General features: G+C 42.9%; 1 protein-coding gene across 1 annotated transcript in view; it reads left to right on the forward strand.

The window, feature by feature from the left end:
- Positions 1-24,390, forward strand: part of LOC126388613 (protocadherin Fat 4) — a 147,348-nt gene that overhangs the window by 56,661 nt on the left and 66,297 nt on the right. The window contains exon 2 of the mRNA XM_050041820.1: positions 16,821-16,952. Within this exon, the coding sequence (XP_049897777.1) occupies positions 16,821-16,952 (132 nt within the window). The remainder of the gene's footprint in view (positions 1-16,820; positions 16,953-24,390) is intronic.

A 24,390-nucleotide genomic window follows, 5' to 3' on the forward strand; every position in this document is an offset into this window, starting at 1 on the left:
CAGCCCTACTTAAATCCTCTTCTCTGCACTCACTGACAGCGGCCAGACGTCCTCCAGCTTAGACATTAGAAGCTTTTGTTTCCCCTCCTGCCCCGGATGACGTGCAACCGTCAAACCAATGTTTTGATTTTTTGACGTAGCGTCCACGACTCGGCCCGTATGGTAGTGATACTGGCACGGCTTGCGGTGGTACGGATGTTTTTCTCGAATCCACAGAAAGCCATGAAAGTGGTTGTGACTGTTTGTGGGTAAATATTGTTTTCATTACGGGGACTCGTCATTGACATCCTGTTAAAACTGACCCAAACACTCACAGGAAAGTAAAAGCAGATCTGATTTTATAACGTGCACAGGAAGAGATCGTGCCCCTTTGCTCCTTTTCCTACAAGATATGTGTGTATTTGTGTTATCCGAAGCTGCTGAGTCTAAACATATCTCATCTAGATTTTTGTCCCAAACACAATCCGCCTTTTCCTGCATGCATTGTTTAAAATGTTGTGTAAATGTTGAATTAATATGTCACTTGTCAGGGCTCTGTTTGTGTGTTCACTGGGTGTGGGGTGAGTTTCAGATACACTGTATATCTTGAGTTTCATCCCCACATTGTTTGCTACAGATACTGATAATGTTTTCAGATTTTGTTGTTGTTGTTGTTGTTATTGTCGCTAGACTAAACAATTTCCTCGCTAGTAAACACTAACGTTGTCGGACTTTGGTTTTCACCGTTTTAAGGAGCCCTTTGTTTGAGTGATTGCTGGTTTCACTTCCCAAGTCAGGACAGCATTGCGCTTTTGTTGTCTGAGTATTTCTTTCTGTCAAATTCCCAAATGCCCACAAGTCCTGTTGTCTGGGCCGCCTGTCTCTTTTTATTTTTTTTTTGAGGGGGGTAAAAGTCTGGAGGATTTATTTAAACAAGAAGTGATAGAAATGAAGTACAGAAGTCGTCCCCCTCGTCTGCTTTTCTTCTCCCGGTACTCAAAATACATGTCAGAGCTGCAGGAGAGGTCAACTAACAAATGACACCCTTGTGCTAAACTGGGGTTTTGACCCCAGAGTAACCAAGGGCTCCCACAATGCAACTGCTCCGAGGAATTAATCATCACCTTCTGACCTCGCGCGCTGACCCTCTAAACCCTGGAGAAATCCTAAAGGTGTTATGGATGATAGTAGAGACCGAAAGAAAGGAGGAGGAGAGTTAGGGGGGAAAGAAATCTTCCTCTCTCATGGGGCGTCTATGGGGCCTTTATGAGTTGACAATTAATAGTCTCTGTAGGTTTCCTGAATGGAGAATTGAGACGAATTGTCTCTTGGCTATTCAGCTGCGTTCAAGCGTGCCGCCAGACAAAAAGAAAAGAAAAGAAAAGAAAAGAAAAGAAAAAAGCGATGGCTGTGAAGGCGAATTACCCATAAGGCTGTTTTTGAAACATTTCCTTTTTGTTTTGCAGACACAGGCCCTATGGGAAGACCCCCATGTGCACTCACACACACACACACACACACCACCCGGTGGAGTAGTGACCATTTCCAAAGCCAGAAACCTGCCAAAAACAGAGCCACTTTAAAAAAGTGATCTTTCAACAGCTCTTCTTATTGCGAGCCGTTTAGCCGCGGGACTGGTGAGGGAAAACAGATCATATTGAAGCTGACATTTGTTTGTTCGTGCTTGACGTCTGAAGGCAGAAATTATATTCACTCATTTCAGTAGCCACAGAACGACATGCTGTACGTCAGTCGCTTTCGCTTTACAGACAGCGAGGCATTGATGTTACGGGCCGAGCCGTAAATCATGAATCAGAGCGCCTCAAATAATGTGGAACTCTAAAGGAATGGGAGGCGAGGCGCTCGCTCCATGGAGAACGTTTTGGATCGCATCCGGAGAATGCAAAGGATGAAGCTGGGAATTGCCATGAACGGTGGGAGATAATGAAATGTGCAGGCAACATGGGAAGGCCATTGAAGTTTTTTTAATCCGCTAATGATGTCTTAGAGCCCTAGAATTCGTCTTTGGCCACAGGATTTCTTCCCATGCTATTTTGTCTTGGAGGCTGAAGTGCATACAAATGGCTTGTTAATTAAGATGGATGGTACTTCTAAAAGGCCCATCTTCATGATAATAAGAGAGAGTTAAACATGTGAAGCCTTTAAGACCTCCTTGTAGCGTGGAAGTGCGTGTGGAGGTATGTGGCTGGGGGGAGGGGTGGCATTACCGTCACACATGTATGAATGAGCATGTCGTAGCCTACCGTGTGATTGGTGCACAGTTGGCATTTAGTATCTGTGTGTGTGAGGGATAAAAGGGAGGCAGAGCTATCTCAGGGTCCTCCAGTCTGTTTCCATGAATGGCCTCAGCAGGGGGAAACTGTCCCTCATTGTCAAGTCATTTGGCAGAAGTCTTTTTTACGCCACCTCATGTTAAATTCATCAACATTTCTCCGTCATTTTTTTTTTCTTTTGCCCCTCAGAATGTCTTCAGATCAGGTTTTCTTGCCAAGCTGGTTCCTGCTGAGGCCTAAATGACCGCGGCAGATGTATGGTGCGCCAAAAAGAGCAAGAGCTTTCATGACAACGAAGCATAAAGGGAAAGAAAGTTCTTGGCTTGTGTGATGTGAAGCAATGAGCTTGATTAGGCTGGCTACTGTAAATATAGTCTGTCCATTGTGGGTCAGAATAAACCAGACGCAGAAGCAGGACGCTAACGAATTAGCAAACAAGCAGAGCAACATTGTCATTTATGTGGAGTTGTGTTTGTCCACTTGATGAAGCAGGTTGAGGGTTTCTGGTGTAACTAACATGGAGAGGGGAGATAATGGCGTTGAAACTCAAGACCAAGACCTCTTGGTGTAAGAACACAGGAGGTCTTGAAATAAATTTGTTCTAAATACTACAAGTGAGTTCGCTTCATACCCCTACTGTCATGTTCAAAACTGCTCCCCATCTCCCACATTCCCCCTCTGAAATGACTGGAGGTACCTAGTGACTGCGGTGATGTGAAAGCCCCTCAACAGTCGTAAGAGTGGTATCTATCTTTTCTAACTCTCACTAAGAACATGAGTTAGCATAATTCCCAAAACGGCAAACAACTCCCCTGAGTGCACTCAGAGTGGCTCATTCTGATCTTTGCAGTTTTTATACAAGCACAAATATATAAATCATTAAAAGGCAACAAACTGTAGTTGCGAAATCTAAATTTCTCTTCCAAGTTATTACTCAAGCTGTTATCTTATTCTCAGCCTGATCAGCAGGAGCTCTGGGTGGCAGTCAGACTTCCTTCTGGAGCACAGGTCAACCACAAGATCGACTACTGCATCCACCCCCCTGTTCACACACACACACACACACACACACACCCTACCCACCCCCACCCTGCTGCTCCTCCCAACATTAATGTTTTCAGGGGTTTTTCACGTAAACAGGGGCTGCAGGGGGTGCCTGCAGCTTTTCACACAACAATCCCAGTCCTGTTTTGGATTAAAGCTGGTTTCTACAACACCCCATCAAACACACACACACACACTTGTACACACATGCACTTACATTCCTGACTCTCTGTCCTCCACTCAGGCCTGTTTAAATGGAGTAAACAGCAGTTAAGTATCGTCTTTTTTAAAGTCTCACCTCAGGACGGAGAACTCTGATGTTTTCAGTCCAACTTAAGTTCATAAGTTTAATGTAAAACTGAACTTACTGACATAAATGGAGACGGGCAGCGACTTGCAGAGAATTCTTTCTCAATAATATGTCAATAAAGTGACCGTGAAAACCCCCAAAAGACATTTTTTGTTATGCCTGCCCTGGCTTGCTAGACCTAAAAAGAGGACAGATTTCACAACTCGAACGCTGTCACCAACAAACAAGGAGCCAGGGAAGAGTCTGGCAACATCATTTCCTTTGATGATGCTCTCTGAACTCCCCACCACAACCGTGATGGAAACCAGATCTAATGAATTGATAATCAAATCAGTCCCAAACATCATTACAGTAGGCTAATTATTTAACCTAGATTTCTAGGTTAAGGAATTACTGCGGGGGGAGATGTCATCACAGACGTGACTTGTAATAATTAGGTCAAATCCAGACTGAGATGCTTTGCTAATGCATTTTTCGTCCCCCCAGCTCCTGTAAATCTCATGCATTTATCACTGCTCGACAGCAACTATGAAATGGATGCCATAATAGTCTTTAAAGCCTCTCGCAGATCTTCCAGAAGTCTTGGAAAGTAACATTGGCTTTAGAGGAAGATGCCTGATATCACATAGATTTGGCATTTATCTGTTAAAATCCCACTGATGTAAAGCCTGAGAGTACACGCTGGGCCATTTGGAACAAACTCCACGTCTTATACATATTTATGATGGCTCCAGACACATCAAATCAAATTAGCATCAAAAGAAGACAATAATACTTTTTTTGGGCATCACCAGGGCTGGAAGACGTGCTTCAGTCTTTTATATAAATACATAGCTTTACCGAATTGGAAAAATACTCCATTACAGGTCAGCTTGAACAGAGAAATATCCTCACTCCCTTTCAGTGCGTTAATTTATTGATGTTTTAACCTGTGAGCTATATATTTAATGTTGTACGTGGTCCAGGTGGCGCTGACTTTGACCACTTCATTATCCTCTTGGAGAAACTGTAGCAACGTGTTATATTGCAGCTGTCGGATGAAAGCCGAAGCTTGTATCTCCAATTCTGGGGATTTTGCTTCCTCTCATATCAGTTGAAGGATTACATGCTTCTCTACAGGCTGGAAAACATTCTCGTACCTCTTATCCTTTGTAAAAATGCATCGCCATAAAGTTGAGCACAAGGCAGCTCGTGAAAAGCCGGCGTCGTTATCAGAAAACTGCAAATGAGCTTATCTTAAGTTGAGTGTGAAATGTTTTCCAGCAAAGTAAGTGGTAAGTACAGCCTTTAGAAGTGGGAACAGAATAAAAGTACAATGTTTTAGAGCTCTGATCGGGCCTAAAAAAATCAGGTCTAACCCTAAATGAACCCACAGTTTCTGACCAAGCCGGCACCACTGCGAGAGTTTTGGACCCAAGTCACATTTTTCCTCTAAAAAATATATTTTTTTATGTGTTATAATATATATTTTTAGTATTAAAACATTTACTACAAGCTGAGGCCTGATGTGTTTCCTTCTCATCTCTATGTCAATAGTCTCTCATCTCGTACACAACAGGTTCCGCACAGTGGGCTGCGTCCCCCGGTGTTTCTAGTGCAGTGGCTCCCAACTGGTGGGTCATGGTCCAAATGTGGGTCACTAGTCCATTCTGAATGGACCGTCAGTGACTTGTGAACGTATCAAGTTTGTTAAAAACACACTTTACTTTGAAGTAGAGTGAATTGCTAGCACGGAGTGTTTATTTTCAAGTCCCGTTTCCTGCTGTAGAGTGAGTGACTAAGGGACAGCTAGATGACAGAGACAGCTAGCTAGCTCGACGACATGGCCAAACTCAAGTATGAGGCTGAACGTATTAAATCATGTGGACCTTATTATTCTATTCGTTGGGAAAAATCGCAATGTGAGACAAAATGAAAAGACACATTTCCTCTTTTGCCTCTCTCGGAGCGATCCTCCACCTTCTCTGTGCGGTCCACATCCTCCTCTTCATCATCATCCACCTCAGTATTACTATCTGACCTGTTGAACGTAGCTGCCTGAGTCATGAAATGATTCTGTGCGCCCCGTTCGTCTGTCTCGTCGCCGGTGTGTCCTTCTACCACATTATCTTCACTGATTCTTGATCAAACGTCTCTAAAGGCTCTGACTGATGTGAAAAATACAAAAAATCAAAACTGTTTCGAAAATTTTGACACAACGTCAGGTCGTATTCATTTTTAGACGTGCAACAATTCCAGACGAAAAAAAAGGACGTAAATCGCCGAGAACTGACCTGATTCAAGTCCTGGGGAATAATGAGAAGTTAAAGCCTGGTCCGGCCCAAACCCGGCGGGTCGGGTCAAGTCGGGCCCAACTGGGCTCAAGGTCTTTTCACACACTGAGGCCAATTTTTTTTTTGGTCCAATATAATCACACTTAACAAAAGTAAACATGACTTCAAGTTGTGTCAATCACGTTTGCACACTGAGTCCGAAACTGTCATTCGCCATTTAAACTTTCAGAGCTGCTTTAATTTTCTGTGAGACGTTTGACCAATAAGCAGTGACGAAAGTCAAGACAGAGGAACAGGTTGTACAGTATTCTGTCATAACTCACATAGCTCACTATCAGAAGGTCAGATAATAAAATTCAGGCTAATCATGATGACGAGGAGGATGTAGACTGCAGACAGAGAGAGGGTGAAAGTGTGGAGACAGAGAAAGGACAGCTTAGCCCCTTCATGTAGCTGCGGTACCAAATGCCAGACACAGGGAAAGAGTGGCACCAATTTTTATTTGGTCTTGTATTGTGAATTTCTGCAACAAATAGAACAATAAAATGCATCAGGCTCAGTGTGCAGAGGCCTTCAGCCTGAGAGTCAGAGCTCTATTGTGGTTTTATCTGAAATGTGGAGGAGCAACAATGTGAAGTGCCTAAAAACAGCCATCAAATCTGAAGCTTTCCAGTAGCTGAAATGGTTCAGAATCAGGAAAATCTTTGTTTTTGATCTATTTTGAGGGTTTTTATGAGCAATTACAAGTGTTGTGTTCCTCAGCTTTCTCCTCTCCATGGTCTGCATGGTTTGAAAGCCGTAATTGGAGGCGATTGTGGAGGGAGCGCGGTGATAAGGCCGTAGACTCACGCAGAGTCTGCGGCACCAACATGGATACCGATAGACGGCTGACTCCAGTTATGGTCTCCTTCCATTTTTTAAGAAGTCCTTAAAAAAGACAGATAACTGATAAAAAGAAAATACATTTCTTTCCCTTACATCTTCAAAGCATACTTTCACAAATAGGCTAATTATTTTGTTTTCTACCTTTCATCTCACAAGGAGGAGAAAATGCTTGTTTTGATGTTCTTCTAACCTCTTAATCCAGGGATACAGAACGCGCCGCGTTTAATAGGCTATGGTAATTTCAGTGATGGCTTTGAATTGTGCTCGGGCTTCAAGGAGAGCTAAATCTTGTCTCGCCTCCATTAGCTCTACTCTGATCTTGCGCAAGGTCTAATTAAACTTTCCGTCTAACTCTCTCAGGTAGGAATAAGAGGGAAAGAGTTATGGCTGTTTATAGTGAAGACGAACCCCAGTTTGCACCGCTCATGGCCGGATACAGGACCATTAAAAATGGCAATCCATCACGATTTGTTTCCACTCTCCTGTGTGCGGAGATGTTGGCGAGCCCAGAGCCTCTGTGAAACAGTACGCTGGTCCAGATGACCTGGTGGGTTATTCGTTCTGTTGGATTTTATGTCCCACCAGAAATGCTCAGAGGGAACCTCGCTTGGCAAGTGTTTGCAGGGGGCTTGAAGGGGCCTGCTGTAGACAAACAATCTTTTAACAGTTGGTGAAGTGGTCCGCCGAGAGGACAGTGATCCCCTTTATTAAAACCACTTGTCCGACATTGTCTCTCCTCTCTCTCCCCTGGTTGGTTACATAAGGCCAAGGTGCTTTGTGATCGTTTGCAGGCTCTCCTGTTTTGTTTTGTCTGTCTCTTTCTCTTACTCACTCCAGCTCTGTTTTTTTCTTTCCACTGGGCTGCAGAAGATTTTGGGGGCACTTGAGGGGGATGTGATCGTATCCTGACTTCTCTCTCGCGCTGTGCGTTGAGGTTTGGCCGACGTCCAGCTTTGTCTGCTTTTTTCCCGGGCACATTCCCATCTCCGGCACGCTCAAATTCCTGTCTCCGGAGCGCGCATGCACTTTGCCGAGCCTGATGACTGCGGTTGGAAGATGAATTACTCTGCAGGCATTTGTTTGACAGATCGAGCCAGTCGCCATTGTACACGTGTTAAAGAAACCCTCCGGAGGAGATCCGTTTGACCTTGTCTTAATTATTTAGTTGTGTTTCCTTTTGTTTTTAAAAGACGGAGCAGAGATGGCACTTTTACCAGCGTCCTTGACCCACAGAACCAATTAGTTCTTAAACTCCCCATAAATCTGGAGCCGAGAGTCCAAGATGTTCTATGTAAACATTTGAAACAACCACAAGGAGAGGTAGGGAAGGAAGTGAAGATGAAGTGAAATAATGATGGCCTTTGTCTGCATATCTCCGGAGTTGCAGGAAATGAAATATGTTGAATGTGCCGTTTTATCACCCACTTTACAATTTCTCTCACACAGCAGGGCATTCATCAGATGTGCGTGGATCATGCCATACGGTTTTCAGATTAAGCAAAGCAACGCAGACACGGGCCTGGGCTTTTTCTAGACGCTCGGTAATCCATTTTCAAAGTTGAGAGGATGACAGATTCCACTGTACAATATAGAGTGGCTCTTAAAAAGAGCAGGAACTTTGGGGAAAGTATGATTTTTCCAATGTGCAGGAAGTTAGAAGTCTCTTGGAGGTTAATGCTTTGTTGAAGCAGTAGTGGGAATTAGTCAGGACGTCCTTACTGACCTGCTTGGGTGCGGTTCTTCGAAGGTTTCACAGTCAGTGGTTGGAAGGGATGTAACCTCTCCGTCTGCATATGAGACGTCCCAGTGATGACTCTCCCTCTTCTCTGGAGACACACAGCAATTTGAGCCTTAGTATTTTTCTGCTTCTGTTGGAATCGTGGATGGATTACTGAACGGGTCTTCTGGGCACAAGCCGAGGGACCCAAAGAGTCAGGGGACGCCTGAACCTTCACTTGCAAAATATAAAATGTCAAATTAACATTTACCGACCAGGAGGAGACTCAAAATGACCACAAAAAGACACAAATTGGGGCGTTGATGGCTTAGTGGATAGAGCAGGCGCCCCATGTACTGGGCTGTTGCCACAGCGGCCCGGGTTCAACTCCAGCCTGTGGCCCTTTGCTGCATGTCGCTCCCTCTCTCTCTCTCTCTCTCTCTCTTTCGTACTTGACTGTCCTATCAATTAAAGGCAAAATGCCCTAAAAGATATCTTAAGAAAAAGACACAAATTATGTCAAAGAGACACAAAACAACAAGGACACAAAGAGATGCAAGGGAACTGCAAAGGAACTACGGAAACAGGCAAAACAACCAAAAAAGTCACAACATTACCTTAGTAAGACAAAAATGACTACAAGAAGACACAAAACAAGTGCAAAATATGACTACAAAGAGATGCAAAGGAACTACAAAGAGACAAAAAATGACAACAGCGAGACACAAAACAACCACAAAAAAGTTCCTCCATAGGACACAAATGACTGCGACGAGACACAAGCAACTACAAAAAGACACAAAACAACTACAAGGAGACATAAAATGACCACAAAGAGTTACAAAAAGACCACAAAGAGATGCAAAGGAACTAAAAAGAGACACAAAAATAAGTACAAAAACAGCAAAACAACCACAAAAAGACATAAACGACTACAAAGAGACACAAAACAACCACAAAAGACACAAAAGTTCCTCAATAGGACACAAATGACTACAAAAAGAAATAAAAAACACAAGGAGCACAAAAAGACCAAAAAGAGACAAAAAATGGCAAAAAAGACACAACAACAAAAAGACTCAAAACAACTACAAAGAGACACAAAAAGACCACAAAGAGATGCCTAGGAACTGCAAAGAGAGACAAAGACAACTTCAAAAACAGGCAAAACAACCAGAAAAAGACATAAAACCACAAAAAGATGCATAATAACGACAAAAAGACACAAAACGACTACAAAGAGATGCAAAAATAACTACAAAGATGGGCAAAACATCCAGAAAGAGAAACAAAACCACAATAGGATGCATAACGACCATAAAAACACACAAAGCCAGCACAGAGTCCGTGTATCTTGCTCCTGTGTAGGAGAGGTGGTGGGGCCCCTTACAGATTTGTGCCCAGGAGTCCATTGTCTCATAACCCTCCCATGGTTGGAACACTCTGCTAACCAGCCCAAGCTGCAGCGGCCTTGGACTCGGTCACGGTCCTCACATTACACAAGGTTCCAGCTGAGGCATTAGAGCACTGTAACCTTAGATAACCATCATGTCATTGTAAACAAACAGTGCATCAAACCTCAGATTGGATTAGATCTGGTTATTTCTTCATCCTATGTTGTGGAATCAGCACATTTCAAAACCTGTTAGCGTTGACTCTCTTTTATGGCATTGCAAAAATTCCTTTGTGCCATTTAGTTGTTTATACTGCGCCAAAACCTGACTAATTCCTTTTAAACAGCACATGATTCTGGCTCGGCTCTGTGATGAAGTGTTATATTTGGAGCTGCTTTCTGATCCCCATTTTTTTTTCCTCTTTTTGACACATCAGGTCCAACTCGAGCTCATGTGCACATCAGTAAAAAATGGATGATGCAAAGTGGAATTGTTCAATCTCAGAGGCCGACTGTAACGAGAGCTGGAAGTCGGTGCTTCCCCCGACCCCTGACCCCGAGTCGTCAACAGCATCTAATGAGACATTTAATCATTTTGAAATGATTGTTTCCTGCAGGAGGCGCACCCTGCTCCGGTTTTTACGATCAGATGAGCTCAACGTTTACGGGCCAACTGTTGCATCAGCTGCGCTCTGAGTCCACATTTTTTTGGTCTGCTTTGGAATAAATGTTTGTGCTAATGATGTGAATTTCAACCTTTTCACTCAGAAGTTTGCGGTGTTCGCCGGAGCAAGCATGCACTGTATTACTCATCTGTAATGCAAACCATCCCTCACTTAATTAATCAGAGCCTCTACTGGTTATTAAGTGGGTAACTGACAAAGTCTGTGCGCAGCCTACATGGGAACGTGCTCAAATATTAGATCTCTTGCTCCTGCGGTGACTTTTCCCCCTTTCTGTCCGTCTGTCTGTCCATCTGTCTGCAGAGGTCTTGGCAGGACTGCAAGTATGAGACGTTTTAAGTGGGAAACATATGAAAACCTGTGCTACTTGCACTTTTTAAGATGTGGGGAGAATGGCAAAGGTTGTTGGACGCAGGTGATGCTTTTACCTTCAGCTGTAACCAGAACTGTTTCTTCTCACTTTGGATATTACAGTGTGGTGGGATGGAGGAATTATTTTGATGTATTCTGTTACTGTCGAGGTAAACGTCTGCACTTTGATGTCTGCTTTGCTTCCACAAGCAAGTCGTTTTAAAGATGGCTAAATGTCGGGTGTCAGTGTTACAAAATGTGAATGCAGCAACGTTTTGATACTTCTTTAAGGTCAGTTCACCCAAATTACAAAAACACATACAGTATTTTCTCAACTGGTCTCAGCTGCGACAGTTTGGGGTGCTTTCAGACCTGGAGTTGTCTCCTTTGGTCCGAATCAGCAACTTCCAAAGTTCCAAAGTTGTATAATTGCCTAGAGTTGGTTCATGTTCTCACGGCAGCATTTACAAGCGGACGAGATCAAATGCCGTGTGTGAGAAAGCTGCTCTTGATTGGTCAGAATTTTGAGCTTTGCAAACGATGATCATCAAGTGTGTGCTCACACATCATCCTCTGACCCGGTCAAAAATGTCCAAAAGAAATTTCAACACATGATACAACCTGTTACCTTGATTCCAATTTCTGATCTCTGGATTAGCCAAACTGAATTAGTTTCAACTCTCTGAAGGGAAAAAAATGCATTTTCATGTTGACTAAATCTAAAATGGCTGCCAAAATTATCACTGCTCTACCCCAACACAGGAGGTTAATGGAATCTTCTTTGGTGCTCCTCGCAGCATTAAAAATGACATTTGAAAAGCTCGACAGCAGCACGTCCTTCCAGAGTCAATGTTTTGGTTAGTCTGGATAATCCCTCAACAGCTTTCATATGGACTGTTTCTTTGGTTGAAAGTAGTTCCAGTGAGGTCGGTGAATTATTCAAAATAACTGGAACATTTTTACTGGAAAGACAAACTGCTGTTGAATTTTTCAAACGTATTTTTCCCATGCTTTGAGCGCAACAAAAAAATCCATTCCCCCCGATGATATTAGGGTCACCGCAGAAATTCCAGATAGCTCAAAATCACATTAACACAAAACTATCTGCATACGATTAGAGGTTAGTGGAAAAATATGTCTTTCTGAAATATGGATCAACTGAGTCTTGACGTTCAAATTCTATGATTGAGAAAAGAGAGCAGATTACATAACATAAGCTCAGACGTCTGAATTATCCCACCTGTCATCCCTGCGTATATCATATAAGCTCTGGGAATTTTGTGACAAGATGAATTTATCACTGCCGAGCTCCGGCTCCGGTCTCAACCTCTTGGACAAATACCTTCCATCACTTAAGGTCTCATAATCGACAGCGCTCAGGAACCACTTGACGCGTGAATCATTCATACCTCCCTATAAATAATAAAACTCTGGCAGCCAGTTAGCAGCACCTGCAACTTGAAACAGTAGTTCGTGAAACACAATCTTTTACCTTGTAAACTAATGTGTTTCACCTGCCTCGGCCGGGGCATCTGGGTCCGCCGCCGCAGACAGGTAGATGGAACAAAAACCTCTCTTCCTGCCTCTCTCAGCCTCCCCCTCCTGACCTTGCTTCCTCTTCCCTCCAATGAATTTTTCACCAAAGCTCTTTGATATATTCCCGTCCCGTGGGAGCCTGGGTAATGCAAACTGGAAGCGTGAGGCGTAATTATTTCTCAAAACTGCACTTCTACCCTAATTAGTTCACTCCTCAGAAGTGGGCCTTGCATTATTTACACATCAAGGGGACACACAGGGCGGGAGATAAATATTCATTGTTTGTTGACTTTGCCCCAGTCCCTCGGCTCAGGCGCAAGTTGAGTCGAGAGCCGCTGTCATTGTGCCTTGTTTGTGCGACTTCTGCATCGCTGGTGCCCGGGACATAATCTGCCTTGTTCTTCTGTAATTATCTCCAGTCATGCAGACACCGGCTCAGAGTTGGTTTAATAAGTGGACAACATCCTCGCCCTGGCACGAGCGGATCAGGCAAATAAAAGTGTTCAGTGATGAGATTTGTTGTAATTGCAACCTTACGCAGATTTGCCCCGCTGCAGTCGGTGTCAAAGCGGTAAACAGCGAGAAGCATATTTTATTCAGCCAGACTCTGACACCATTTCAGCTCCGTCTCCCCCAAGCTTTTTGTTCTGGGTCATCTTTAATGAACTGAGTTTTTCCAAAAGGAGTCTGTGGCAGCTGTTTGCGAAGAGTTTCCTGCTACTGTTGGTTGCAAAAGCAGGTCTGTGGGACATGTGACGTCTTTTTCCTGTCAATAGGAGGGTATGAATAGGCTGCTGTATCTGACCCCCCACCTTGGTGGTCGTACGGCCTTGAGGCCTATTGTCTGCTCTACAAATGCCTGCTGGGAAACTCTTGTTGCCTCGAGAAGCTGCACCCATTGTAGACTTTTGACAACTGTTCTTTTCCCATTTCCTATTTCATCTCACTGACGCGCAGCCTCGTCCGTGTGTGTTGCGAAAGAGAGGTGGGGGCATCTTGTGATGCCTGGCACAAGAATTACCATAATCACTGTCAACATTAATGGAGATCCTATCGCTGGAGAATTTAAACACGGCTTTTCCATATTTATAGAGTCAATAAACAGAGAATGCGCAGCAAAATGTCTGTTATGATTCAAAAGCGAGCCATGTTTACTGGCTTTGAAATGCATATTTGGGTTAGTGGATGAGGCGGAGGGGATCACAGTTTAAGTTGTGGGATATGAGTGGAAATGTAATATCGCCACACCAGACATAGAACATCTGAAACCAGAAATGTCTCACTCTCACTGTCTCCAGGGTTTCCACTTTCCCTCAGACATTTGCATAGCTGAGCTTGTGTAACTGTTCTCTGTCCTGCTATAGGTGGCAGGCTGCGGTGGGTTGATTCCCACTGGAGCTGTAGCAGTTAATGTATTGTTGTAAGAAAGTACCGGTGTTATATTTCTTTTAATTCTAGTGCTGTTGTAGTTAGCTGTTGTTTTATTTGTGCGACATGCCAAATATTTGTGTGGTTGGCCGCTGATTGACTGATTGGTGACAAGCCCTGGCTCACAGTCGGCGCTCCAGTTCATCCCAAAGGTGTTGGAGGGGGTGGAGGTCAGGGCGGTCAAGTTCTTCCATGCCAAACTGGAAAAATCATTTCTTTATGGACCTGGCTTTGTTGCTGTATTTACAAGTTGAAACAGGAAGGGGCCCTCCCTTAATTGTTGCCACAAAGTTGGACGCACACTATTGTTAAAATATTAAGATTTCCCCTCATCGAAAATAAGACGCCTCTCCAAGACTATGAAAAACCAAAGCACAAAGAAAAAAGGATGTGGAAAAGGCCGTCCACATATTTTTGACCTTGTTGTATATTAACCGCAAACCAGGATGGTGACGAAGAGTTCCCCAAGTGTGGTGAAAGAGCCGCTGGGGATCCTTAAGTGGGCTCACGTGGTCTTTTTGTAAAATGCGGAAAAATAAAATGTCACTTTGATTTACTTGAAATCACATAATTTCTATAAACAATTGATCTAATCATAGGTTTCCGTCTCACCACTGCGGAGTCTGTATTAAATTTAGGCTATCAGAACAAGTCTCACTATATGGGACAAAGTTTATGCACATGGGGGGTCTGTGGTCCACAGTAAATGTGTGTTTATTTTGGTTTCTAAGACATGAAAGTGAAAATCCCTGAGCTGCAATTAGTTTGCTCTACTGTTACACTCACTGTAAATCTCTATGGAAAAGAGCCTCAAGTCAATTTGTAACTTGTACAACTTCCATGAGCTCCAGTGACAGTGGGGTATATGAGTTCAACCATAGACCCACAGTGCAGCTCTATAGACATGTTCCTTTATGACAGTTGAACATGTGGGTACTGTATATGATGCTACAAATCTCACAACAAATTTATTTCTTCTTCCTCTTCATTTCTTGTCCATTTGAACTGATGAGCAAGTTTAATACATTCATTCTTAATTACATATGTTTAAATATTTGATTTAAAGGTAGCCCAAATACCTCAAACCAATATGTGAGATGCATGTGACTGCTACTCCGCTAAGCTAAGCTAGTTACCTTTTATCTGGTGGTACTTTTTAATGTTAGTGTTACTGCCTTATTTATGTTGTTTAACAAACTCAATTACTAAAATGCTGAAGCATCAAATTTAATTATTCTATTGCAGGAAACAAGTAGGAAAAAGTGGGTAAATTAGCTTTACCTAGGACCATCTCATATGCTAGCTGTAGAAGGACTTTTTTATCTTGTGTTAGCCTACTGCTTTTCTCCATTATGATTACATGTGATTACTGCTTTGTTTATGTGGTTTAACAAACGCAATTACTAAAACATTGTTAGATCAAAATTGATTATTCAATTGCAGGAAACATGTCAGAAAATCAGGGTAAATTAGCTTTAGCTACGGCTATCTCACCAGTTAGCTGGAGTACACTCAGAGGCTACAATGATTACAGTTAGCGTTAGTAGCTACTACTCTGCTAAGCTAGTCAGTTAATGTTAGTGTTAACTCAGTTACTAAGATGTTGCAGCATCAACATTGATTTATTACAGGAAACTGTTTTTGTTTTTTATTTTTTTAAAAGTTGGTAAATTAGCTTTAGCTAATCTCACCAGTTAGCCGTAACTAGCCTAAGTGTAGTCAGAGGCTGTGATGATTACAGTTAGCATTGCTGCTACTTAGCTAAGCCATGTCAATTAATGTAACCTTTAAGCTCATAGGACTTGGTTATCTGATGTTACCTCTTTTATTTAATTTAATTATGATTACATTTAGTTACTGCTTTTTATGTGGTTTAAAGAATTAATTATTAAGATGTTAGCGCATTAAAACTGATATTCCATTATAGAAAATAGGTAGAAAAAAGAGGTTAAATTAGTTTTAGCTAAGGCTATCTCATTAGCCGGAATGCAGTCAGAGGCTGCCATGATTACAGTTAGCATGGCAGTTACTTTGCTAAGCTAGGTCAGATAATGTCATTTAGCTAGTAGGAAATGTATCTGACCTTACTTCTTTACTCCACTATGATTACATGTAGTTACTGTTTTTCTATGTGGTTTAACAAACACCTATTTCCAAAAATGTCTGAGCATCAGAATTGATTATTTAATTACAGGAAACAGGTTTAAAAAAGTTGGTAAATTAGCTTTAGCTAAGGCTATCACACCAGTTAGCCGTAATTAGCCGAAGTGCTGTCAGAGGCTGAGATGATTACAGTTAGCGGTGCTGATACTCTGCTAGGCTAAGTCAGTTATTGTTAACTAAATTACTAAGATGTTGGAGCATCAAAACTGATTATTCAACTACAAGAAATGGGTAAAGGTTGCTAAATTATGTTAAGCTAGGTTTATCTCATTAGCTGTCTGACCTCTACAATTTATCTTTGACCTCTCTTTTCTAGTTGTTGCTAAATTTAAATGTTTTCCTAAAAGTTTAACATTTCATTGGCGTAATGTATTTGTCACACAGTAAAACAGATAGACGTCAAAAGGTCCTGTTTTTAATTCACTCTCAACCAAATATATATTTGCTGTGTTTTGGCTTTGCAGGCCAGACTGATTCCACTATCAGATCTAAATAAATGATCTTTGGATAAAACAATAATTCAGCCTCCTTAGTTTTTGACCTTTCAAGTTAATATACTTCACTTCATCATTTCACAACTTTTCCTCTCCAGCCTCTCTGGAGTCAGAGAATGATAACTTTCCCCTTCTTGTGCAGCTTCTTCATCATCTGAAATTCAAGAAGATGGACAAGTTTTTTTTTCTTTGCAGGGATCTTAACAGCTGTAGCAGGCCAAGTTTGGCAGAGCCTTAACGGAAACTGTGGTGTTTATTCTTCCTCTGCAGGTGGAGATCACGCTGCAGGACGTCAATGACAACCCGCCTGTTTTCCCTAATGATATTCTTGATGTGACCATTGAGGAGAACGTTGGAGATGGCTTCAAGATAATGCAGCTAACAGCCACGGATGCAGACAAGGTAATGGCTCCCCCAGTTTCTATTCTGTCTGACAGTGTTTTTGTGCTTTTCTGTGCCCGTTTTCCACTCCGCTGCTTTCAGAATAGATATCCTGGGAGTGATTTGAATTGAAAATATGCTCTAAATTTTTGTTCCTACAGTGTAGAAACCACTATAGATTCAAATGGGATTCGGACGCCAAGGCAGCTGTCATTAATGAAATGAAGCTAAGTCGACATTTAGTGTCTTTATTTTGGGCCATTCTCATGCCAAAGGAATTGCAGATTCTTAGGCCGCTGAAACAACATTAAGACCATGGTAGGAATTACTGCATATGAGTGACAGAGTGAACAATAGCTTCGATTAAGAAGCTGTCAGTTGTGGGTGTTGTATAAAGACTGGAGCCACGGAGGAGCTTTAGTTATTAGTTGGACAAAAATATGGAGTCAAACATATGACATGAGAGTACGGCTGAAATGATTGTTGAAATAATTAATTAGTCGATGGTAAGAAATTAACAGAGGTGGGACAAAGTCTTTTTCTATTCACAAGTAAGTCTCAAGTCTTTGCACTCAAGTCCAAGCTAAGTTCCCAAGTCAAGTCCCAAGTCCTTTAGTTGCGGGTCCCAAACCAGTCATATTGCGCTCTTCAACAAATTTAATGAGAGGTGTGCAGTGGTTAGAGTTGTCACCTCACAGCAAGAGGGTTCCTGGTTCGAACCCAGGGTGTGGGAGCCCTTCTGTGTGGAGTTTGCATGTTCTCCCTGTGTCAGCATGGGTTTCCTCCAGGTGCTCCAGCTTCCTCCCACAGTCCAAAGCCATGCAGGTTAATTGGTGACTCTAAATTGTCCGTAGGTGTGAATGTGAGTGTGAATGGTTATCTGTCTCTCTAGCCCTTTTTAAATAGGAATTGTGTAAATTTGCAGGAAAGCCCAATCAGTCCTCTTTCAGCATTGGCAGTATAAAAACAAAGTCAGGGAGTGCAGCAAAATGCCGCCTACCTACTTTTGTTTATACAGAATGCGCCTTTTTCGGGGCAATGGGGGGCGTGAGCAAGTAACAAAACATGTAGCTCAGCGTGTGACGTAAACAGTGACGTGGGAGGGAAGCTGCGGCTGGTCAGTCCTTCGGCGATTCTCTCATAAGTCGGCCCGTTCTTCACCGTCCCCGTCACTTGACGGTTAATGGCCTCTTCATTTCCTCTTGCTACTAGCTGCCCGCTAATTCCTGCTATCAGCTGTTTCCTGTTTATCCACCGCCAGTGGCTCGCACGTGCGGCGTCATCAACAGCTCCTCCCACAAGTCATCAACAGCCCCTTCCGTGGCGGAAGGGTGCCTCGTTCTTTTTAAACCAATAAGATTCCGCCAATATGTCTACCTTACGAGGCGGAAAATTGGGCACCTTGGATCAACTCACAAATCCGGCTCTGTGTGTCTAAACGCTTGCAGCTTGCCGGCAAAACGGCCCAACATTCGCCGATCTGGCAGTGTAAAAGGGGCTAATGTGTCAGCCCTGTGATAGTCTGGTGACCTGTCCAGGGTGTACCCCGCCTCTCGCCCAGTGTCAGCTGTAATAGGCTCCAGCCCCCCACGACCCCTAATAGGCTAAGCAGTTACGTAGAATGAGACAGACAGACTGGGCTCTCTTCACTCTCAGCGACACAAACATATAGCCCACATCTATGAATCAATCGGCCTTCATACATTTTTCTCCTCTGGACACACACACACAGAATTGTCCTTTTCTGTCTTGTGTGTTGACGTTATCTGAGACGCGTTGAGGCCACTGGTGTCACAGAGCCTGCAGGAGAGCGGCCAGCGATTGATTTTTGGGCCTGCCGCTCCGATAGTCCCTCCGCGGCCTCCATAGTTCACATTACATCACCGAGATCACTCTCAATTAGTTAAAGGCTCCATCTTTCGCTGCTTTAGGCAGGATATGGACATTAAATCCTGCAGTGAGTGAAACACAGGCTCTGCCTGCATCTCCAAGGCCTGCGGTCTCTCACCTAAGCCAAAGGACACAGTTGAAGTGAATGGAAAAAGTCAGGCCATAGAGGGGAGAGAGATCAGAAAGGGGGAATATGGACTCAGATTTAATGTTAACTTATGAGGCCACACGTCTTTTATTGCACAGCTGTTGCCTCACCGCCTTCTCTTCGCTCTGATTGTGAGAAAAGTCGTACACTCCTGGCCGTTTCTCTTTAGCCGGGACACTATATTGACTGTAAATCTCAGACCTGGAGGCAGGTCCGTCTTTTCAGTAGGGGGATTTTAAGGACATTATTTGATTATTTTCTTTTTTCAGCGCCGAAGTATTCACAGCTTTGATGTTGAAAGCATATGGTATTGAAATCAAACTGCGCGGTTGTTCACTTTTTCCTCATATCTGAGTTTCAGAGGAGTGTCAGCCTGAGCTGTGGTCTGTAAGATGAAACTTTAGGCTTTCAGTCATTTGTTGAAAAATACGCATTCATGCACACGTATGCAAGTCCTCCCAAATGATCAATTTAAAGAACTTTCATTAAAAAAAAAGCCACATTTTGCTTCCAGACGGGGATTCAAATGAAAAAGAAAACACAGCGACACTTAAAGAGAATGTAGAGGAGCCTTTTTAGGAATTACAGATTCTAGGGATGTTTACTCCAAACTTCAGTGCTGCCATGAATAGGTTGCTAAATAGAAGCCTGTACTTCATTCCAGCTCTCACTCAGAGCCAGATATGAGGCCAGCCAAGTCTTTGCCCACATCCTTACGCAGGAAACTTAAGTTGCGCTGACACTGAGCGTACGGAACGCATTGGAGCCCTTGTTGAGAAAGCCACATGTGTGAGCCAGTGCAGAGTAGCCAAGAGTGCAAGCTGTTGGCCAGCTGACGGGCTGAATTCAGACATCATAATGATCCCATCCAATTTAACAGTGCTACATGTGGGATTCATGTGTGAGGGTATTAAAATGCTGTTTCTACGCATCCGTTTTTCGCAAGGCCCGTTTCCACCCCAAAAAAGAAGGAAGAGGTTGCAGCAGGGTGGAGAGAAAATCAGTATAAAACTTTGCTCTTTTCTCTAACGCAGGCTGCTCTGAAAATGTTTCTCACTTCATTTAAAAGGAAAATACTGCCTTTTGTGCTTTTGGAAAGACTGAAAGTTTTATTAGATTGCTGACCTTACGTGGAAAATATGTCACAGGTAAAAAAAAAAAAAGCTTTCTTAATGAAGAAAAGTGCAACAATGGCTGTTTCAGGAGCCTCAAAATGAACGGTAATGTGTTCCAGAGGCTCACACACCCACTGCAAGTGTATTTCTAGACACTTTTTGCAGTTGTGAACTTGTTGAAAACAGATTTAAAAAGCAGCAGCGCAGCCGGTCTCTGCCTTTCAAAGGCTTTATGCTTGAGCTCTCAGTGACAACATGTTGCTTGTTTTTCAGTCTGTATTATGATTGGCTTGCGTGCTCGGTACTGTTGGATACAGGAAGCTCGCTATCCCCGCCGGCACTGTCTGCTTCGCACCTCGCACTTCTCATAGGAACTGTGTGCTCCCAAAAACTACTCATCTGCTGAATGAGTTTCCTTCTGCTCCAGTCGGGTACACCGTGCTCCCTGGAACACTGCTATTTAATTGGTCGGCCCCACCCCCTCCCCTCAAAGAACCAAAGCTGTAAAGTAGTCAAAGTCTTGAGTGAAGGTCAAGAGGGCAACCAGTGTGTGTGAGTGTGTGTGAGATCTTAATTACTTATGGTAGTTCAGTACAGAGAGAGTAATTAGTGCATTAATATGAGAGTGGAGATATTTTTTAAATGCATGCCTGTGTTCATAATTTGTTTAGGTGTGTGTGTGTGTTGGACTGTGGCCTAGATGGACCCCCTGCTCGGCCTCTCCCACCTCCCTTGCTCTGCCTTTGAACCCTATCAGAAAATTAATTGGCAAACGGCGGGTGTTGGGTTCCGGACTGCGGCCCAGGTGGCTGATGGGATTGCCAGATCTGGAGCCACTGATTGATGACAGCAGGGTCCTTAGATGAGCGGAGCCCGCTCCGTCCTCCTTGTCTCCCTCTGTTTTTTTTTTTACTGGGCCTGGATCTCTGACCGAGTCTCTGGTAATGCAATGAGCGACTCGGGTTGAGAAGACGGAGGTTTTATCCGTCGTAAAAACAGGCCACGGGAAAGAGATAAGAGCAAGTCATGAACTTGGCCTTACGATATTGACTCCGTCTAAAGCTGTCGTGTCTAGACTTGTTGGTGCATTAACATTTATGCACAGAGTCTGTTAAACATAGAAAGGAAAGAAAATATTTAATTCATCTTTGTGACAGACAGAAATTATGAGGGCTGCACTGAATGTCATTTTTTTTAATATTTAAAGCTTCTATTAATGTTTTTGAATGAAGCTTCAGATGTCTGTTGTCATATTTTATGACATCTACCCCCGTCCAAAAAAATCCCCAAATTGATTCATCGGAATAAATGACTTTGTCTTTTTTCTTTTATTAAATCAACTTATGGTGCAGTTAGATTTCTATTTTTCAAATAAATGTTGACTTTTGGACGGTACAACGCCCTGGAGTCAATGGAAAAGTTTGGATCACACAAGTTGGAAACAATCATACGTAGCTGGTGACTGCCATTGTTCCGACAGCCCAAAATTCCCAAGCTCTGTCAGTATGAAAAATGTCCCATTGGATCAGAAGCCCACTTCCCAGACAGCCTGTTATCCCAAAAGCAAATGCCTGTTGCTCCAAAGTCCCATATCTCCGAAAAATACACACTCCATGCAGCTAACCCAACTGAATCATCAGTATAATGTTCGCAATGCAGGTTTCTGTAAACAACAGACACGTTACATTTGTCAGCAGCTTTGTGGTGAATGTGTGGTTAGGTTTAGACACAAAAACCATATGGTTATGGTTAGGGAAAGATCATGTTTTGGCTTAAAACATCCACATTTGGTGGCAGAAAAGTCACTGAAAGAGCAGCGGTGGGTTGGTGAATAACTCCCAAGATTGGTGGCTCAAATGCAGCTGGGAGACAGCGCAATGGGTTAGTAAAAACACCCGGGATTGGTGACTCAAGCATGTCTGGAAAACTGAAATTCACTTCAGGGAGAGGGAAACTTTAGAGCAATAGGTGTTTGTATACCTACCTACCTGGGCTTTGAAATTTTGGGCCATTCTAGCAATGGCATGGCACCACACAGTCACCACTGGAATACAAGTCAACAAACACTATACTACTAATAATATGTCATGTGAATTTTATCATTATATAGGTTTTAAAATATCTTGCCAAAGGAGTGCAGTTGAAAATTGGCCAACTGAATAGTTATATCACATGCATTTTCAGTTGTTGTTATTGGTATGGACTGAGATTATTCCTGACATGGTGCTAAAACATTTGTGTACGGAGATCATTTTCGTTTTAAAACCCTTTAAAATGAAAATGTATTAATGTGGATGTGGCCTAAGTTCAACACACAGCAGTGTACAACCTAAACCTCACAAATATGGTGCCTGGAGAAGCAAAGAGATGTCACTCCATTTTCAAGGAGGCGCTAGCGTCAGAGGGGCAAAGACGCTAAGCAGCGACAGGGAGTTGAGAGAAGTTTGTGCCAGCGTCCTAAATTTAGCACTTGTGTTCCCACAGAAAACTGCCAAATTGTTCAGGGGGTTGAATGTGTATCATGCGTGCTCAGCTAATACATGCCTGAAAGCTACAGATTAAATGAGAGGTGAGAGACAGCGTGCTAATGCTACCCTTCAACATTACTGCATGCACACAGTTTATGTAAAATATAGTTTGTTATGTGAGCACCATTGTCTACCTCGGCAGTAAATGTGTCGACATGCAGATACAGCGACAGCTCAATGCCACGCCTCTCTATATAAGCCGTCCCATTGTCCAGGCAGGATCAAAAAGCATCACACAAACATCAGACATAGCTGAAAGAGCCTCTTTTAGCTTAGCTCTTAACCAGCTGTAACCAGAGCTCCAGCTCACTGAATAGCAGTAGCTTTTTGATGTTGCTTTTTCTCTTTGGCAGAAGACACACAGTGAGACAGTTGTCTGATCTCTGATTGTCCCCGGCACAAATATAAATGTCAGGCTCTGTCGTCGGGCTCATTCAGTTGTCATATCACATTCAGTGCTCTCCTATTCCAAAGCCTCTTGCTATAGCTATCACATGTGTCATGGCGCTTGTACATGTCCAAGGCAACAGGGGATCTATTAGTTGCATTTATACAGGAACACTATAGCCTCCAAGAGTTCAAAGACTGAGAGAGTGTCTCGCCAGGACATGGCCATTCAGGTTCTGCTTGGTTTTCTCTGTCCAGTGTGACCTGTTGTCTCCAGGATGAGCCTTTTACATTATACTTTTTGCATTCACACTGCCAACAGGAACGTTGAAGTGATGGATTGTGTGGTCCCGTTCTCACAGAAAGAAGCTCGCTGGCGCCATACTGCCTTTTTTTTTTTTTTTTTTTAATTAAATGCCACTAGTGGGGAAAAAAAGCTTGCTTTAACCCTCTTGTGTAATCAATCAACCCTTTATTTTTATCTATTTCATTGTAATTAGTATGTAGTTCCTGACATGTTGAGGCGGAGGGTACTGTCTGTAGCTCTGGTTGAGGGTGAGAGGCTGTTAGCAGATAAACAGAGATCTGTGTGGGTACATGAGACCCTAAAAAAGAGGCTGGATCATGGGGAGTACAACCAGTTGGTCCAGGAGCTTCTCCTCCATGATGGACATTTCCAGGCATATTTTAGGATGCCCGCTTCTCTAATCATGCGATTGGACGATGGGAAAAAAGATGACAAAAAAAGACATGACCATGACGTTTTCCTGCTTGAAATTGAAGTTTTTTCAACACGAGAAGTTCAGACCGCTCCGGCAAAAACGCCAGGCACCTAGAGCACAGAAATACGAGGCACGTAGCAACGCAAAAACAGCTAGCAAAAAGTTGAATCTCATTTAAAACAGTTACAGAAATGCTTTCTGTGTTGGCCTAAGCTGGCAGGCGGTCGGTATAGCAACATCACTTTTGCTCTGACGAGTCAAAATCGTGTTGTATTTCCACTGTCACATATATACTGACTTCACTATCATCTTTTTTTCCCATTTTCTTCTCACAAGCTGTTGTTTGTGTTATGTGTTGTCTGTTTACATGGCTAACAGGTTTTTAAAAATGGAGGTTGCTGGTGCTGCATTGGCTGTGACTGGACTGGTTCCTACTCTGAAGAAGGAGCTAAAAAAGTTCCCCATACGTCGTTCTAAGAACTAAGATCGTTCCTAATTATTGCAGCGCAGACACAACTTCTTAGATTTAGGTTTTTAACACTTTGAAAAAACGCCATTAGTGTTTTAGGCTTTGTAAAAGTAGTTTGTCTTTTTGACATTTTTCAGGGGTTTAAGAGTTCAGAGTTACTGCGCTGCTAAAATCTCCATTATGTCAAGTATTTCTTTTGT

The sequence above is a fragment of the Epinephelus moara genome, chromosome 4 (genome assembly GCF_006386435.1).
Source record: "Epinephelus moara isolate mb chromosome 4, YSFRI_EMoa_1.0, whole genome shotgun sequence".
Lineage (NCBI taxonomy): Eukaryota > Metazoa > Chordata > Actinopteri > Perciformes > Serranidae > Epinephelus > Epinephelus moara.